This window comes from Opisthocomus hoazin, chromosome 6 (genome assembly GCF_030867145.1).
Source record: "Opisthocomus hoazin isolate bOpiHoa1 chromosome 6, bOpiHoa1.hap1, whole genome shotgun sequence".
In the NCBI taxonomy this organism is placed as follows: Eukaryota; Metazoa; Chordata; class Aves; order Opisthocomiformes; family Opisthocomidae; genus Opisthocomus; species Opisthocomus hoazin.
In genome coordinates, this window is record NC_134419.1 from 61,590,777 (window position 1) to 61,611,022 (window position 20,246).

Below are 20,246 nucleotides of genomic sequence, written 5' to 3' on the forward strand. Positions count from 1 at the left end.
CTGCGAGCGCATATTGGTGGCTCAAGTCCTGCTTTTCATACACCAGTACCCCCAAGTGCTTCTCGGCCGGGCTGCTCTCAGTCCCTTCATGCCCCAGTCTGTACTGATAGCGGGGTTTGCCCTGACCCAGGTGCAGGACTTTGCACTTGGCCTTTTTGAACCTCATGAGGTTCACATAGGACCACTTTTCAAGCTTGTCCAGGTCCCTCTGGATGGCATCCCGTCCTTCTGGCATTTCCTGAGCAAATTCTAGCAAGAAGGGTCACATCAAGCTGGGGAGAGCTCTACCAAGCGACACTGTTGTTCCAGACAACTTTGCCAGGGAACACCTGACGTAACTTAGGGAGGCCCACAGTGCTAAGCTGCGCAGGGATCAGTACAGAAACCCAGGACTGAGAGGATTTAAATGCACATTAGCTGTCCTTCTCCAAGGAACGCGAGTTCTCCATTGAGCCTTTTAATTTCATTTAGAGAACAGTTATTTTGGCATAAAAGCAAAAAGCAGATTTGCAAAACAGAGAAGCATTTTCCAGAGGTAGTAAAGCAGTATTTCTTCAGTTTAATGTAAACTAAAGCTGTTATAATCCTTTAAAAAAAAAAAAAGAGAAATGTCTTACAGAGATAAATCCTAGTTTGGCATGTTCATCCCATGGTTGTGAATCACAGTGAAGAACAAAATGTAAATAACATAGTAAGAGTCTCAGAAAGCAGTGTTAGAAGGAGAAGCAGCCAGCCACAGATGTCCATAGGTGGCTCCACTACTCACACCTATTGCCAAACCCAACTGCTTTAAGTGTATGAACAATCCCTACAAAATACATGACATAAACCATTACACAGGACACGTCCCTTCAAAAATAATGTTCTACTGGCAGTAGTAATCTCTCCTATTGTTTACCATTGCTCTCCTGGAAACTGAAAAATTCATATTCGTAACCATACCTAAGTATTCATTCTGCCAAAAGGCACTGGAAGGCCTGTGCTGAGACTGTCTTCTTGTATGTCATGAAGTACCACGCACATCCCTGACATATTACCGTTGTTATATTATTATTACTACTACCACCACCACCATTACTATTTATAGAATTAATACAATAGTGCACTATATCACTGCACAACCACAGCATAACCATTTGCACTGCCTAAGTGATACAGAAACAATGAATGTTCAAGGAGAGGCCTGTAAGAGAAAGATTTCTAATCTGTTCCCTCCAATTCCCTGAGACAGTACTGCAATCATCACCAGGAATGTCAGCAAAAGCTAACACTCTCCCACGTAGAAATGACTTGTGCTGAAACACCTCAGAACTTCAAGTTCACACATCTGTAACTTTTCTGTTGATTTTCATTACGCAGAAGACATCTATAACTCTGTTTTGGAGAAGATCTGGAGAAAGAGTTCAACTTCATATTTGTGCAGTTTTGGAACAGCATTCCAGCCTGCTTCTGTAACAGATAAACTGAACCGTACTGCTCAGGGACTTGCTACAAAGCCATCCTCAGATTCATGGTATTTCAGCTTAAGTGTCCTATGTTGTTCTACAATTTGTTTTAGATGTCTATCAGAAGGCTAATGACATTTCTGGCATTGTTTTTATCAGATTTCATCAGTTTGGCACAAAAAACCACAGTTGATAATAATTAAGTAAATTATTTTCTTTTTAAATCAAAGCATTGATTTTGTCCTTACCTAGACTGACTCTTGCTTGAAGACATTACAGGAGAGGAGACTGGTCTTGCTGGTGAAGATGTTGTAGCTCCTAAATTAGGAGATCCAGATGCTGTCAGAGAGTGAGCTCGTCTTGATGGCAGGTTATTAGATGGCGATGCAGTAATAATATTTTGATCTATGGAGAAAACCAAGGTTTGCAGCACAATTACAACATCTGGCTCAATAAGAATGCTTTTGTCCAAGAGACCTATATCATAACTCACTAACGCGTAGTAAGACAGTGTAGGGATTCTAGATTTGTCCCAAGATAGTAAAAAAACATACATTCTGGACAACACTTCTATACCCTTTTCATCTGAATGGAAAGGAAGTGCTACTGAAAGTAAAATGAAAGAACAATCATGAACAACTACAGAAAGTAATTTAAAAGTTTATAGCATTTGAAGTTTCAACTGCAAAAGTAGTTTCGTATCACAGATGTATTTTTAACACCACAAAAAATGTCTGTATAAAAAGACTTTGAGGAAAACCCTGAGCGACTTTTAAGTACTGAAGAGATATATTTACCTGGTTCTTCTTGTTCATCAATATCCTGAGGATCTGAACCACTTCTATTACGATATTCCTTATAGCTTTTTGCTTTCCGAGTTGCCATTTCATCATCAGTGGCCTCTCCGCTTTCACCCTAGAAATAATGAGCACCATAATAAACATCCCGAAAACACTACTATTCTCTATCTCTATCAGTGCGATCTGTAACAAAACCATGAGATAAATCCGCTATTCCTTATGAAACAGACTCCTGTAAGGCCGATACGAGTAGCAAAGAAACAACTTAAACAGGATACATATTGAAGTGTGGGACCATTAGGTGTTACCTCGGTTTGACACCACACAGAAGACGACAATGATCGTGCCTCTCTAAAGTGGTGCAGGTGGTTTTACACTATTCCGCTGGTGCACAGGAGCCCTACAGAGGATGGATCTTGGCATTTGAGGGTGTCCCCTGCCTGCCCACTGGAACATGTGGATAGTGTAGAGCTGCTAGTCCCTGCATTTTCCTCTCTCTTGGCTATTGCTGAAAGTGGTTGAGTCCAGGAAAAGAGAGGAGACTGCCAGATGAAGTCCAGTGTTCCTGTCATCCACATGAGATAAAACTGGGTGCTAACCCGAGGCAGAATAACTGTGGTAATGTGGGAACATGAAAACAAAAAGGAGCAAAGAAACTGACACAAATATCATTTTGCACATTAGTATTTTTATTATTGTCAATCTTTTACCTTTATACTGAAGTAGCACCTAGAGGTCTCAGCAAGACTCTGTCTCCTGCTAGCCCCAGCAACCACATGTCCTGAGAATGCTTCAAGCATGAGAAAAGAAACCCAGACTATTGGAAAACAATAAGCCCAAAACCCGAAACTGCAATAAACCATTTAAAAATTATCTTCTAACTTCTTTTCTCTGGTTCCAAAGACAGTTAGCTACACAGTAACTGCAGGAAGGAAACAAACAAGTCAGATAAGCAACAAAATATATGAATAACAAAATATTCTACCCGCATGAGTACTTTCTTCTTTTTCTTAGCTGCGCTTATTCCCAGAGTGTTGTTTCTCTGTACACCAGGTTTCTCGGTGCTTTTGGTGAGAGTTCCCGTGCTTGTGTTTCTTGCGCTCCATCGTCTGCCTCCAAACAGTTCAACAGCCTGAGCCAAGGTTGGGCCTTCAAACCTTCCATCCTCCTACAAAAATTCTCAGTGTTAACAAAACAAGGAGAACAAGAATAGACACGTTTTTTTTAAGCAATAATAAGGTATCTCTAAGGAACCAATGAAAGACAAAACATCAAGAGGAGGCAATTTTTAATTACTGCATGAATACTAAAGGGCTATTTTTTTTCTGTTTTGGGTTTTTTTGGCCCTAACTCTCATCACTCACTATTACAGCACCATTTTCAAGTACAATCATTGCTTTTTCTTTACTAAAATGCTTGTTCCAAAACTACAAACATACGAAGAGCTTCATAATAAAAAAAGATTTCATTTCAGTGTATTAAAAACATGCAAAGTTTGACAGAACATTCTGTGGAGAATCAGATCTTATTGACTTCAGCTGTGCTACAAAGTTGGCGATCTGGTATTCATCTTTAATCTTAGTTTACTTATAATAGAAACTAATTGCATTACATTAAATTGTTGCCATCTTTGAAGTTATAAAAAATCACAACATCTTTTACCTGGTAAAGGCTGACATACTGTCTCCGTAGCCACTGTAGTCTTTGATCAGGGAATCTCCTCATTTTTCTTACAGCTTTAGTCAATTCCAGCAATCCATCATACAGCATTCTGGCAGTATATTTTGGAGCAACAAAGTGCAGCAACTTATTATCAGTAGTCTGAAGTCCATAAAGTAGTGTTATACCATTTTCTTCAAGGGACATATTACAAAGCTTATTTTGAACACACACAGTGTGCATATCAATGCCAGAGTGTCCCATATATACAGCCTTGGCTGAAAACAAGTCCAAAAAACCTTCCACTAGTCCAGTATTACCAAGAAACTGGTATTTACCAAGCTCAGCAGTATTACTCAGCACACTCAGCTTTGCCTTAGCATTTGCAGGGCAAACCGTTGTGGGTTTTGTCCAAGTTAAAGTACTGTTGTCAGGCTGCAGTTGAAGAAAGCAACGCGCTGAGAGATGCGTCTCCTGGTCATAATGAATGACAGTTGCCCCTTGTTGCATGAACTGATGGACATCAGCCCTGACAGATAACACGTACCAGGGAATGAGTTCTATCCCATGGCAGAAAGCCTTTTGTTGCTCTTCTGTTGAATTTGTGTCCCACTCCTTCAACTGCTCAAATATATCACTTTCAGAATCTGAAAGGTCTCCGATTATAAATCTGTATGTAAACAAAGATGAGAGACTTACATTTAGTGATATATGTGCTGATTTATGGTATGATTGATGAATATTTTTTTCTGCTGTAGTTTAAATAAAAAGAATACTATCGTCACTATGTAATTTGGATTTACAGAAACATCTGTAGTTCCTATAGTATTATAACTGCAATTTTGAACAAATTAATAGATGCTGCTACAATTAATTATAACTCCCATAACACTATAATTTATATATTACAGTAGAACAATATATTTCTTAGAACTTCCCAAACATTACATTAACAATAAAAAAATGTCCATTTGGATCTTAAAGCCAAGTGATTCCACTTTCTAAATCCACAGCATAAGATTGCTTTAACTGAAATATCAAGTACTGTATGTGGAACCTGTTAGCAGGATCTAGTGGATTGAAGACACTTCTCATCTCTGTTCTATTATTGATTTAATGTGCAGATCTTTCATATTGTATAATTCTCTGATGAACGCTTGTAAAATAGTTGTTAAAATACATCCTTCCTCAGAGGAATGTAGCAAGAATTTTATCAGATACTTTCCATTAGAAAATTTATTTTTACTTAAGCAAAATATTAACATGAAACTTGTATGCAGCAACCAAAATTTTTGAAGTATTTTACCATAACTAGAAACAGCAGATACAGAGCAACAATACTGAACTCATAAATGATTTAAACAAATTTCTTCCCTGCAGAAGCTTCTAACACGTATGAATGCACAAATGTTCAGTATTTTGACAATGTTTTAATGAACATAAAAAAGAGCAAACGGTTCTCTGTACAGCAGAACTAATGAAGCATGTTTTCCTAAGGATATCCGGCCAATAGAAGGCAAAACAGCATCCTCTGCATGTCCTTCAAGGCATCTTGTCCTAATACCATCATTCCCTTTCATACCATGACAGTACTCTCAGCTCCTGCCCAAGTCCTACCAGCTGAGCAAAAGACGATTCACATTGTGACTTGTTCCAAGTCACATACACTATCTCTCTAAGCTAAATAGCATGCATAACCATCAGCTCTTCCTCAAACTCTTCTCTCTCCAGGGCACTAATTATTTTTAATTTTTCCCTTATTCTAACGATTCCTTTACGAATTTATTAATCATCAAGATCTCTACCTCTGCCAAATTCAGCTACAAGTGGCCAACAGGCTGAGGATTTATTGCTTGTGGTGAGGGGACTGACAAAGAAAGGCAGAATGACTGTATCAGCCTTAACTGTAGCTCTATTTCATTAAGAAATCTTCCTGAAAATAAAGGTCACACATTATACCTGAGCCGGTATAAACCGTCTTACCAGACTCTTACCAGACACATGCACATTAAAATATTTACCTGTATTATACAAGATTGAGATTTTCAAAATAAACAAACAGCTAAAGCAGTGCTTTCTCTCCCATTCCCTCAAAACAATCAAGTAAGTCTCTGCAAAAATCCTAGAAAACGTATTCTGAGACTGGATGTGCATGGCTGGAGGACTCTAGTAGAGCAGAGACAGACATGGCGGAGCTTCGTTTATGCCTTATTGCACATGTGATAGCACTGGCACGCTGCAGATTAAAACGTACACAAAGCAGGTAAGCCAAGCACACACACGTCATCACCTACAGAAAGATAACTTCCGACATGAGCTGCCAAAAGCAACACAGCTACGAATTACTGAGAACACACTTACAGAACTCCGTTTGAATGAGATTTCTTTACATGTGCTGCACTGAGATGCAATGAAATGAAAAGAAAAGATAAAGGAAACGTTACAAAAGACTGCAGTTTTAGAGGGGAAAATTGCATGGGATACAAAAAGAAAAGACTTGAGGTTTTCCGCTATTATTTTAAAAGGTATTTACTGTAATTAGGAAAGCTTTAAAGAGAAGATCAGATCTTCCTTAGAGCTCTTTAGTTGTTCATAGCGCTAAAAATAAACCAAACATTGCAGCCCCCATACAACAGGGACAACGGACCATGGCCCTTCTGCCTCTGCAGCAATTTGTTCCTGTGCCTCACCCAGCTCTCGGAACACCCAGGAAAGAGACAGCAAGTGAATGAGGAGTTTCCAGCCTGCGAGGTACTTGAGCTAAATTAATTCAGAAGTACTCTTCTACAAGTCATTATACTGTTGAAATCAGTACTTACTGCACCAGAACTACAGATCCTAATAACTGAGTAGTTAATAGCCTGAAGCAGGAAAAATGACATTAACTACCTATCTGCAGTTTTGTTCATTTAAATTTTAAACTTTTATTTCATTGTCGTATTAGCCTTTTTTTAACTCCTACTTTAATTATAGTGGAACTTACTAGACTATATTTAAATATAAAACATAAATAACTAATTTAGCAATAACTGATTTCATAAACACATAACAAAGAGAACTTCGTTTTCTCCGATTTGTTCTTTTATATTTAAATTCTACTTCATTCATCCAAGTGAAATGTTCATTGTGACTGTGAGCTGCAAGCTGATTTTAAAGCATATTAATTAACAAAAATAATTTGTAGAAGAAAGCATCTGAAGTAAGCCAAGATACAACACAAAGGGACAGCGAAGTCGGGCTGTCTTTTTTGGCTTAATCTACTGCTCCACTTTCCAGAAGTAACTAAAGCCAGATGTGAATAATTCTATTAGAAACCATTCTTTCAGGAACTAATGATTATTTATTTGAAACGAAATTTAGAAATGCATGTTAATGAAATAAATGCATTTAAAACAGGAAGATGGTAGTTCCTTTTCAGGCAGCCACTTCATGTAATTTTACAGCACAGTTCTGTTACTTAATTTGAAGTTACTCTAACACAATTAGTTTAAAGCTGACCCACCTATGTCTATATGGCCTGCAACTTCACTGCAAAGCAACATTCTAGAATACCCAGTGATGTCTTAAACTTTGCATTTACCATATTTCTTGCTGGTGAATAGTATAGAATATACCAGGCCTTCAAAGTGAACATATGAGATTACTGAACACTGGGCTTTTACATGGGACACAATTAAGTAAACTTATATGCAAAATAGCAGGACTACATCAACCTGAAAATTCAAAATGTGAATTGACTTACGAATGTTTTCTGGACATAATTTAAAAGCCTCAGATGAACATGCCCTTAAAAGAAGAGGTCTTTTGAAGGACAATAAATAACCTTTATTTTGAAGGGGGAACGCTGCCGAGGCATGCAGAATATAATGTTCTGAGCTCTGATAACAGATATGTCCTAGTGCTATTCCTGTCACCCCAGATCAAAATTGTAATCGTAACTGTGGATTTTTAAAGCTCTATGTGTAAGACAAAAAGGATTTACCCTTATCGTGAGAGGAAGTAATTACATCATGAGGGAAAAATATAACTATAGAGAGAGTTTCCAAGCATTTGAGTATCAGATACTTAGCGTAACTCCAGGGAAAAAAAGTTCTGAACTGGAAGAGGGTAAATACAAGGGAAGATGTTAAAGTCGCCCTTATTTCTAAAAGCAAGCCTTGGTAAAAGAAAATTAAAGATTAAAAACACAAAATATACAGGTGATGACAGAACACAGAATGAGACCTACTGGTACCGGTTTTTGTCCTTCAAAGAGTTTTTTCTTGAATCGCTCCCTTCACTAAAATTATCTTCACCCTCTTCAGATTCCAAACTGCGATTGCAGCTGCGAATAGTTTGAAAGATATTGTTTGCTGTTGATTCTTTTTCTGAATTATTTAAACCATCTTGGCCTACTCGTTGCAAGAAATTGTCTTGTCCACTGTAATCTGAAACAAACTAGAGATATCGAAAAGATCAGTATAGTAATAAATACAATATTGTGTCATCTACTTTTCACTGGGGAAATTTTTACAAGAATTAAGAATATTTAGCATATATTTCCTACCCGCTTATAACGGGATTTTGTACCTACTTCCAGCCCTAAACACACCACATCACTGCAGAAATCAAGTAACATAAGTTACAATAACTCCTGCAAACTTTTTAAAAGCTTCAGTTTAAACCTTTACATGTAACAGGGGCATTTTTCTTTCAAAACCAAAATGATAAAGGAATTGCTTCTTTACATAGAGAAAAAGTTTGATCCACTGAGCTTCTGAATTCCGTTTTTAAGAAATTGAAAAGAAACTTTTCAATTCTCAATGAGTTAAGGGGAAGGTCAGAGCATTTAACAGAACATAGTTACATCTTTGAGGATTTACATACTTACCTTACCCACATGATCCTTTGGTAATAACGTTAATTTCTGAGTACTCCGATACTGAACTAGGTTGCTACAGTAACTATGGGAATTAAATTGAGGTCCATGTAACTGAACAGTCTGGCCAAAGTCTGGTTTAGAAAACTTTAATTAGATGATGCCTTTGTATAAAATAATATAAAATAAAGCACTGGATGGCTCTGAACATAACCTCTTAGAAAATCAATCTTGTTTACCTCTAATGTTTCATCCTGCAAGTTATATCGTGGACAGAGTCTGATGAGGCTTGATGCTCCATCCAAAACTTCACAAAGCTCTTTTAGAAACACACCACAGAAAGGAACAACTTTACAGCCTGGAATATTGACTGCCCGGTTGACCACCTTCCTGTATTCAGATGAGGACTCATGCTGTGCCATAGCATCTTTCAGACTTCGCATGGTTTCAATATCAGACTGGTCCATAAATTGCCACATTTTTAAAACTTTTCTTGACCTATTGCAGAAAGAGATCACAACATTTCTTCAAAAAATTAAAAACAATTTACATTCAAGTTCAACACGTGCAGCATATATGTAATAGAGGAAATTACCATGATTATTCAGAAATGAATGAACGAAATTAAGATCATTATTTTTATGAAAATTCGGGTTGGTGGAACATTTTCCCCCCTTTGAATTATTAAAGAGCAAAACTAAAAAGGAGAAACAAGCAGTCTGATCTATTGGAGTAACACCTGATGTTTTAATAAAAGCTCAGCTGCATAAGACATACATGCAGGCTTTCTAACATTTTCATTGTGTCATTGCCATTATTTTCAACGGACTGGGAAGAAACAAGAAAATATTAAGGAAATGGCATAAAGATAAACCAGATGGTTTATTACAAATTCCTTTAGTTCTGTTATAAACAATCCATACAGTTAGCAAAAGTTTTTTTTTTTAATAAATATATTTAAAATAATTTTCATGGATTCCCCCCCCCCATTTCACTCACAAAATAAATTGTTTATTTTCATGGAAATAAATAAATCAGGACCATATTCCAGCTCTCAGACACCAATCCAGTGCTGTAGATGAGAAGAATCTCTGATTTCCAACAGCAATAGCTCCTGATGCTCCCCGAGGACTGCTGGGAGGTCTCTCACCTTCTGAGCTGTATGCCTGTGCAATGCTACAGCCTTTCGACCCACCCCTAGACCTAGACATACCAAAAGGTCTGTAGAAATGCTAACCGTAGAACATCCTTAACCCCACCTTCTGTCCCTGTCCTGGAAACGCTGCTAATCAGTACTAGCCTTTCTCTCCTCCCCTTCTGCTGTGCAGAGGCATTAGAGATAAAATTAAGCTCTTAATTTGCTTTGCATTTTCCCTCACAACTTAAATGGCTTGGAGGCTGTGGATCCATTCCGCTCAAAAAGCCTCCCGTCTCTGTGAGTGTTTCAGATGTATTTTATATACCAAAAATATAAACAAATAGTTCAATGAGAATCCTTACTAAACCACAGAGACAGACAATACAAACACTTTAAAGCTTTCTTACACAAACACCATACACAAGGAGGGTCAGAGCTAAGAGATGAGAAAACTGATTTTAACTCTTCCTGGTTCAGTCCAGTTTGCTGCCCACTGAAGCGCCCGTGCAAAGGCACCGCTCTCCTGCTCACCTGGCCCTGAAGGAGCCTGCAATTCTGTAGGAAAGCAAGCAACAAACCGTCCTTAACCCCACACTCTTCTTCTGGAGACACTGCAGGTCTGGCTAGGCAAGACCATGACAGCATGAGATCCCAACATCAGCCAGATGGGGTCAAAAAAAGAGGCTAAGCTGTTTTGTTTTGTTGGGGTTTTTTGTTGTTTTGGGTTGTCGGGGGGGGGGCGGGGTTTCACAATATAAGACTGACCCTTCCAGAATGTTACCGCGATTGTTTCACTTGTGTTCTGGAAATTCCAGCCCCAAGTTACACTAGTTATAGTTGATTACACACAATCCACAACTGCTTTCCCTTCTTCTTTTCATATTTTAAAAATTTCTGTTTAAAAAAAAAGAGTATGTTTTCTAATGGAACATATTTAGCATGTACCAGGAAAACCAATAGTGTCTCCAGAGCATTTTGAAAAAAACAGCTTTTAGCATGCTGCATTTTTCCAGAAGGTACTACTAGAAAGTCACAGGGTGAGATGATGTGATTTAGTCACAGATTTCTGTTTAGTCCACTGCTCTCCAGAGACACCTGCTTAGCAGAAGCTGCAGTGTAATCTATCACTGAAAAAGCATTTAAAAAAAACAGTTGCCAGTACCTTAGCCCTGCCAGAAATTCCATTACAGCATTGTAGTTGCCCATATTCCAGCAGCATTTTGCCACATGTACTAAATATGAGAAGACTTCTCGTTTCTCATCCATAGAACCTGCAGTCAGGATCAGCCAGGTAACCCATGAGCTCACCTTGTAAAATAAAACGGACAGTACAGTCAAGCCAAAGTAATAGCACTTGGAGCATTCAGGCATACTTGATGGACAATGTGGGATTTTTCTGTTTCCTTCCACCAGGAGGGTATCACTCAAAATTCTACTCATAGACTCACAGACAAATCATATATGCATTGCAAACACAACCTACACACAGACATACTCATGTTACAACCGCTAAACCACTAACCACTCTAGAAATACTTGTATTAGACAAAAAACTACTGAATCTTAATATAAGATATTCTGAATATGCATTCAGGTCATGGAAGAAAATGAACAGTTTAAGCTAGCACTGATTTCTACAGGTGCCAGAGAGGTCTGTAGTGCAAATTTTCATTAACATAGCTTACAAATCTCAGCCTCACACTGAATAACCCTTGTTCTTGCAACATGTACAGTGAAAGTTGATAAACTGGAATTTTTATTTTCACTTAATTTCACAAAACTGGTAGTTGTATTTAATGTACAAATTTGCTAAATCCTATATGCACTGAACGTTTAAAATAAATCACATTATCTATTGGCAACATCACAAACGAAGCAAACAAAAAATCCCCCACCTTCCTAAGTGTCACCATACTACCTAGATACGTTCAGTGATTAATTAATGCCAGAATCAGAAATTAACTTTGTACATGATTCTGTTTGTATTTACACAAATAAAAAACAACCTTCATTTTATGAGTGTGCAGATTTTCTCTCCAGTTTATGTTCCCACAACAGCCATAAAAAGTAGCTATATTTCACATGGAAACCTAATTTAAACCAACTGTTCCTTTTTACAATATGATTCCCTGGGGGCTGGATTTTTGACATTGTGTAAACACTTAGGAAGCAATAAATGTGATTTGTTTACTCATACCGAGTTCTGTTCTTTGGTCTTGAAGGATTCAAGCGTTCACAGATAATACCAGTGTGAGGAGAGACTTATAAAAATTAGAAAATGTTCGTTCACGCCCCAGGGGGCATAGACTTTTATTTAAAAAAACAAGCATGAGAAATAAAATGTAAATGCATTAGTACTAACAGGAAAAAAATCCACTAAAAATATACAGAGCTTCCATTTATGCAAGTCTACACAGACACAGTATTCTGAGCCTCTCACTCCAGAGGGAGAACAGTCAAAGAATACGAAAAACCTAAGTTAATATTTAATCTTCCTGATGCCCAAATCAATCAAGAACAACAAATGGAAATGTGCAGATAAGAAGACAAGCCATAGCTCCAATATAAGCAAAGTATGTATGTGCACAAAAAAATGACGTTTTTAAGACTGAAGAAATGAGGTTATAAAATCATTCTGTCTTTGATACGGTGAGGACACACTCAGGACCGCGTGCCATGGAGTTAGGGATGCTCTAATGGGATGCAAGGATCAGGGGACAACGGACCTGTTAAGAAACAGTGTTCCACCTGCTCTAGCCTCATCAAACAGCTTGGGTATGGAAGGCAAGAGCTGGAAGAAACCCACTTCAAGTCTAGGGATAACTGAAAGAAAACAGGTTAACTATTGTTTCAGTAACTACTGTATGTTTTTGTAACTAACATGCAAGAACAGAAAAAAGCAGGAGCAGATAACAGGTACAGAGCTTTCAACAAAGGTAGAACAAGTACCAGAGTCCAGTGTTGTACATGTAAATGCGCTCAAGAAGCTTTCCCAAACACAGCCTTAATGCACTGTTGCTGTAGAGGCCACAATACAAAAATAAAAAAATAAAAACTATTCGCATTGGCTGCCCTATACAAGATATATGTAATCGCTGCACCAGCTCTGAATGAGAATTTAAATTAATCTGAAATTTTATTTGAAGTGTTGAATTGGTTATTCCTAAAATCTAAGAACTGAGTCAACAAAGAACGAGGGCAAAAACAGAATAAAAGGTTAATAAATTAAAAGCATAAAAAAATATTGGAAATTGTGAAACAAAACAGTTAAAACTGTGATTCAAGGTTGGCACAGATTTGTTTGTGCATGCTGGAATAAAATTACATATTGTTTTTGGATATTATTCCTGTTTTCCAGAAAGGCTCTGTTAGGGAATGCAAATGCTAAACATGCAATCTCACAAAAAAAAAAAAAAAAATTGTTTGGTATGAAATACCAAATGTGGCAGTGACACTTTGATTAATATGTGTTTAAACATTTCAAACAACAACATAATTTTAAACAGATCTGTTTTAATCTAAGGTAGTGAAGATGTAATGGTCAGGAGAAAACAGTATCAAAATTGAAAGAATGTCTCAAAAGGCAATTGAATTCAGTCTCCTCACTAACAAGCAACCTTGAAACTAGGACAGTCACTCGTTGAAACTTTATTTAATAGAGACTTTAGGATTGCTATAAACAGTTATGATGAACTCTTACAAACACCATGTAAAAGCAAACAAAAAATGATAAAGGTCAGCATGAACAAGCTTTTGCAGCCTTGAGATGGCATATGTATATGTAAGAGCAAAATAAAAGTGCAAAAGGCAGTAGTCTCCCATGAAGTTTATGCTCACTCCTCTTCCAGAACAAGAATAGACTCACAGGAAGAGTAGGAAACATTTAAAAAACCTTTCACTAAACATTCTGAAAGAAAAATAAATTGTCTGAATCTCTAAATTTTAAAACAGAACACAGAATCACAGAATCACAGAATGGTAGGGGTTGGAAGGGACCTCTGTGGGTCATCTAGTCCAACCCCCCTGCCGAAGCAGGGTCACCTACAGCAGGCTGCACAGGACCTTGTCCAGGCAGGTCTTGAGTATCTCTAGAGAAGGAGACTCCACAACCTCCCTGGGCAGCCTGTTCCAGTGCTCCATCACCCTCAGAGGGAAGAAGTTCTTCCTCATGTTCAGATGGAACTTCCTGTGCCTCATTTTGTGCCCATTGCCCCTTGTCCTGTCACTGGGCACCACTGAAAAGAGCTTGGCCCCATCCTCCTGACACCCACCCTTCAGATATTTATAAGCATTTATTAGGTCCCCTCACAGCCTTCTCTTCTTCAGGCTGAACAAGCCCAGCTCCCTCAGCCTCTCCTCGTAGGGGAGATGTTCCAGTCCCCTCATCATCCTTGTAGCCCTCCGCTGGACTCTCTCCAGTAGCTCTTCATCTTTCTTGAGCTGGGGAGCCCAGAACTGGACAGAGTACTCCAGATGTGGCCTCACCAGGGCGGTGTAGAGGGGAAGGAGAACCTCCCTCGTCCTGCTGGCCACACTCTTCTTGATGCACCCCAGGACCCCATTGGCCTTCTTGGCAGCCAGGGCACACTGCTGGCTCATGGTTAACCTGTCGTTAACAGGCAAAGGCAGATCTGATGGATTCAGAAGAATCAGGAGACAGAACTGAGCATCTAAAGATACAACTCACTCCTGAAAAATAATGAACACGCCTGCTTTAGAAACCTCAGTGTTTTCATATTTCCTGGAGATCTGGAGAAGCATGAGGAGCAGGCCGCGTCTTCAGTCAGATGCAGACAATGGAAAATTTCATTCGTATTGTTTTACATGTTGATGAACTTGTGAATGAAACAGAACTGTACCTCTACATATGCTACAGATTGTTTTGTCTAATGGTTGTTTTATGTCCTATCTAGCAGTAGCCAGGAGTATAAGAGACCTTTCTGGTGGTTCCGAATAGCGTCAGGTCTCTACTGTAAAGTTTTTCTATGAATTCTTCAGAGACTGTTGGTTGATTAACCTGAACGCATCTACAACCTGCGGTTATGGGCTTCTCTAAAAGCGTAATAGCCTGGTACCCCAAAACCAATTCCTTGGAAGGTTTCATCAGTCTGAGACTAGAACAGGGACGATTAAACACAACAGTACCATCAGAAAGGCGGGAGCAGGGGAAAGGAGCTGTGAACAAAGACTGTATCCTTTCCTTCAGTGAGGTTATTGCTGAATGCTGCACCTAACATCTGCAGAACTTTTCTACTTCTAGTTTTTTAAGGGAAGAAGGCTGGAAAGGAAGATAACAGCCAGATAACAGAGCTGAGGGGGCATTTCCCCAAACTTAAATGTGGTCGCGGAGCCCAGCTAGGAAACAAACAGAGAATTAATAAGCAGACCTATCAGTCATCCACTTAAAATGCCACAGAGGATTTTTCTCACAGAAGTTTTGAAGGTGGGAGATCTGGTTGAATCAGTAGGCTTTAAAGGAGCAGAAAATTGAAGCTGAACTTCTGCTGACTGAGGTCGCTTCCCAGCTCTGAACTCCCTGAAGATTTTATTTTGCCCAGGCATATTGAATGGATGGATCCAAGAACTTTATTATCAAGAACAATATTCTAAATAAACACATACTGAAATAGCTTGGGTACGGCATTAACTTGAGACAATTATTCATAACGGCCACAGCTATAATGAACAGCATATATACAACACTGAATGCAGGTAAGTTGAAAGGACTGCGATTTACAGGAAACATCATGTTTGACAACTTACAAGGAAACTTAAGCTTATTAATCAAAACATACACTCATTAAAAAATACTCAGTAAACATACCAATGAATTTTGTGATTTATAGGTAAATATATGAACACTCTAGAGTACATCCTCAAAGGAATGCCCCATAGCAATCACCGACATTGACAGATGACTGTATAGCTGCCACTGGATCCCCAAAATACCTGGTAATGCATATACTACATTTTCGCTGCCTGGGCTGCATAAAGCTTCCTCTGCACAGATGGTGTTCAAGAAATAACAAGCTTTTAAAGGTCTTCATTCAAATGAAAGTTGAGAATGGGCATTCCTCAGATGTTGTCTGTGTACATCTGAGCTAGACGCACCTCACACAAAAGAAAAGCAGAGAACAACCCTGTATATGTATGTATTTCCCCGTGACTACGGAAATCACCTGGAAGTTGAATTGAGAACCCTGGGGTTTGCACTTTGGCAAGCAAGTGGCATGGACAGTATTCTGGAGTGGCACAGTTTCTGTGTCACTAAACCCAGGTGAGATCGGTAGCTCCAAGAGGGGGTTTCCAACAGGCTGAACAGAGCAAAGGGAGGCTCCATCCTGACTTGTGGACACTTAGAATCATAGAAAGTTTTGGGTCAGAAGGGACCCCTAGAGGTCATCTAGTCCACCCCCCCCGCAGTGAGCAGGGACACTGCTAACTAGATCAGGTTGCTCAGAGCCCTGTCCAACCTGGTCTTGAATGTTTCCAGGGATGGGGCCTCCACTACCTCTCTGGGCAACCCATTCCAGTGTTTCACCACCCTCATTGTAAAGAATTTCTTCCTTATATCCAGCCTAAACCTACCCTGTTTTAGTTTAAAACCGTTACCCCTCGTCCTGTCACTGCTGTCTCTACTAAAAAGATTGTCCCCATCTTTCCTATAGGCTCCCTTTCAGTACTGAAAGGCTGCAATCAGGTCTCCCCGCAGCCTTCTCTTCTCCAGGCTGAACAAGCCCAACTCTCTCAGCCTGTCCTCATAGGAGAGGTGCTCCAGCCCTCAGATCATTTTTGTAGCCCTCCTTTGGACCCGCTCCAACAGTTCCATGTCCTTCTTGTGCTGAGGGCTCCAGAGCTGAACGCAGTACTCCAGCTGGAGACAGAACGGCAACTCCTCTGCCAGCAGGTCATTCCTGGGTGACTTGCAGAGCCACCTCCCCAGCTGCACCACACCTGAGAAGCCCCAAACCCAAGAATGAAGCACTGTCAGGTAGCCAGCTAGGAAGCTGTCAGGCTGCCGCTATGGCAGTGGGAGCGCTTTGCAACTCTGGCAATGCCTGAGCTAGCTAGCTCCGGGACCAGAGAAAGCACACCCTGGCCAGAAGACTGGGCACTCGTAGTCTTGCCAAGAAGATCAAAATACATCGGGAGCATTCATCAGCGTGAGCAGTAATGCTTTTTGGACCAAGTTTTTGTGGTAGCTATCACTTTAACATTAGATCGCAATCCACATATCAACATATTAACCATTATTTCCTTAGTTTACTTTTTTTCACACTCAACTTGCATAGTTCTGCTTACGTAACTCATTTTAAACTCCCTTCATCACAGCAAACCTATAATTAGATTTCCGCTGCACTGCTGATGAGCCTGAAAAGTATGAGAAAATGTATCCTGGCTTCATTACTATAATCCACATGACTGCGAGACACAAGAAAAGTCATAAACTGAAACACAATCCACTCAAGTTGATAATAACATCCGTCTTTTCATTCAGATGGATAAAAATGAATGTCCTTGAGTATTACTGCATACTAATATTAAGCAATAAACAAATAAAATCAAACAGATACTTAGTTAAGATTTAAATATTTTCTGGCAACAATACAGAGAAGCACTAACAACATCGTGACAAATTAATTTTGGATATATTGTAAAGCAGCCTCATTTGGAAATTGTCAGAGGTACACGAGCCTCCTCCAAATCTTAGTCTGGGCACACAGGATCTGCACCAGATGTCTGGGCAACGCAGTTTGTAGCAGAGCAACAATCTCAAGTACAGTAGCACATAAAGATCTGTATAGTTTTAGGTTTTTTGAAATTATATTACCTCTTACTATTTTAACTGCATTAAAATCTATTCTTTTCCATAAACTTTTTTTTTTTTTTTTTAGATTTCCAGACTTACCTTATTTTGATCAAAGTTTTCAAATAAATTCAAGTGAAATATTGTTAATGCATTTGGGAAAGGCAAATTACAACTCAGCGTTAATCTTCAAATATACTGTAAATATTTTTAAGTTAGCACCTGAGTCTCATTCAATGTTTCAGCTTACTTAACATGGAATTTTTCACAAGCGTAGTAATGACAGACCTTTATTTAAGATAGACAAACCTTCCTTTTTCAGGACATCACATACCCAGAAGCTCCAGAGGTCTCTGTTCTGATTTTCAAAACAGCCTTTTCGTTTGCATTTTTTTAAAAAGGCAATTAAATAGACAGAAAAGTTCCTGTAACTGTCAGAATTAATAGTAGGAATACATTTTTTAAAACTTATATCATTTTATTAATGAAAAATAAATAAACCCACTATAAACTTTTAAACATGGGATATCTATATCACTCATTAAAAAAATAATATGGGGCAATGTTTTTCACTGCCTTGCCTAATCACTTAACTACCACTGATATAATTCATATATATGCAGCCAAAAATCTCCCAATTTCTCAGGAGCAGGATATAGCTTATTACTGATGCTCAGCTGCTTTTACTAATATGAAGGATGAAAGAGAGACACCCATGACAGAACTTGATCCTCAAGGTATGGCACATGACCTTAAAGCCCTTACAAGTGTAAACTACAGGACTGTTTACCGTTTACTCTATGGGAATCCTGCTCCATGCAGTACACAGGATGGAGCAGTCCTTAATGCATGCTGAATTATTAACTACATCCCTAAATTTGCCATGGATTTACTTTACTCCTTTTCTTCTTTTAGTCTTCTAATACTCAAGATGATAATAATTCATATATATTTTTATAAATTATTTACTATCCTCTATATAGCTGCTAGAGAATGTATTCTATGATTTTTTTAATGGGAATTAATTTATTGTTTATCTTTCATCAGAATGTAAATGCAGAACTGGTATCGAGGGAAGAAATTATTAAGAATCTCCACCTGTGAAGCTCAGTGTTTTGTCATTTGTACTGCTTTGCATTCATTTCCCCAGCTCTTAAGTTTATAAGGCTTTTACAGTAATTACCACGCTACATACTTCAGTGGGTGATGCTACATGGAAGAAATGATGTCTTCCATTTTTACACTACATTTTTTAGGAACTTCGTAACACTTGAGAGATGCAGCTTTCAGAGGTGAAATCAGCAAACACAGCTGCCTACCTGAAGTTTACTACTTACCATTGATAGGAAGTAAAATAAAATCTTTTGGCTTACCACACAGTAAAATCACAGTTCATACCTTCCCTGACACCTAACATATAAAAAGCAGCCATGGATGTATTTCTATAATAAATTGTAGCTGATTTAACTACTGTCTGCACTCCAGCAAGAAAGCAAGCCATTTTAATACTGATGACAAAAAGTATGTGCATGAGAAGCCTCTGAATACAAAACAAGAAGTTCATTTTTCAGCTATCCAAAGGATAAGCATGAGAATCTGTAACACGTTTAACCAAGCCATTCTGGTTTTAATGATTTTGTTTGATAAAATGAAGAAATTTAAGTAAAATATGAAGAACATGAACAATCCATGTAAAACAATAACCTTCATCAGATATGATGTACTATTTATGGCAAGCAGGAAAAACATACGTTATCTTGTTTAAAAGCAGAATTCTTCACGTACTCTAATTTATCCCTCCTTAAAAAGAAATTAAATCCATCTTTCACAACATCACAAAGTCTTTCCAAAAAGTACAAGTGTTGTTGAGGGATATTATTCTTATAAAACTATAAGGAACAGGTTCATATTTATGCGGCTGTTTAAAACACCAGCAGCACGCAGCATTAGCACTGATAGCTGGCCACCACGAGTTCCTTTGCATTGCTAACTGTGCACAAAACCATCAGGGCATACTGATGAACACAAGGATCATAGTATGTAACACAGAAATGGTTTATTTTACATGGGTTTCAATAAAGTTTCATTATTAAGATTTTGGGGCTTTTGGTATAAGATGCAACATAATTTTTTAAATCCGAGTTTTTTAAACTTATGAACAGATGGCTCACTTTACATGCTTGAGTGAAATTATATAACCTTACAAAGAACATTGACCATTTTAAATCTGATTAAACACTATCCCAAACAAGGACTGGAAACAGTTTGATATTTGTACAAACACAATCTTTTTAAAAGTATTACGCAAACCCATTTAGGCATTGCAAAAAAATGCTGAACTAAGAGACAGAGCGCAATATTTATTTACATTCCATTATTCCAGTAAAATGATATGTCTCTGTTTTGCTAGTGAGGTTTTAAATTTGTGTTTTGAATGAACATTGAAGATAACTTACAAATTTAAACCACTAAAAATAAAAATATCATTATCATTTAGTGTCCTAAATACCCATATTTTAATTAACTTTACTGAACAGAA

General features: G+C 38.3%; 1 protein-coding gene across 10 annotated transcripts in view; it reads right to left on the reverse strand.

The window, feature by feature from the left end:
* PLCE1 (phospholipase C epsilon 1) overlaps window positions 1-20,246 on the reverse strand; it is a 167,386-nt gene that overhangs the window by 31,904 nt on the left and 115,236 nt on the right. For 6 of the 10 annotated variants that reach the window (XM_075423432.1, XM_075423436.1, XM_075423431.1 and 3 more), the window contains 8 exons: window positions 11,063-11,208; window positions 9,002-9,260; window positions 8,133-8,341; window positions 6,266-6,304; window positions 3,908-4,574; window positions 3,231-3,413; window positions 2,243-2,360; window positions 1,694-1,850 (listed from right to left, as the gene is read on the reverse strand). In XM_075423432.1, the coding sequence (XP_075279547.1) occupies window positions 1,694-1,850; window positions 2,243-2,360; window positions 3,231-3,413; window positions 3,908-4,574; window positions 6,266-6,304; window positions 8,133-8,341; window positions 9,002-9,260; window positions 11,063-11,208 (1,778 nt within the window). The remainder of the gene's footprint in view (window positions 1-1,693; window positions 1,851-2,242; window positions 2,361-3,230; window positions 3,414-3,907; window positions 4,575-6,265; window positions 6,305-8,132; window positions 8,342-9,001; window positions 9,261-11,062; window positions 11,209-20,246) is intronic. The other 4 variants (XM_075423437.1, XM_075423435.1, XM_075423439.1 and 1 more) reach the window with 2 other exon arrangements.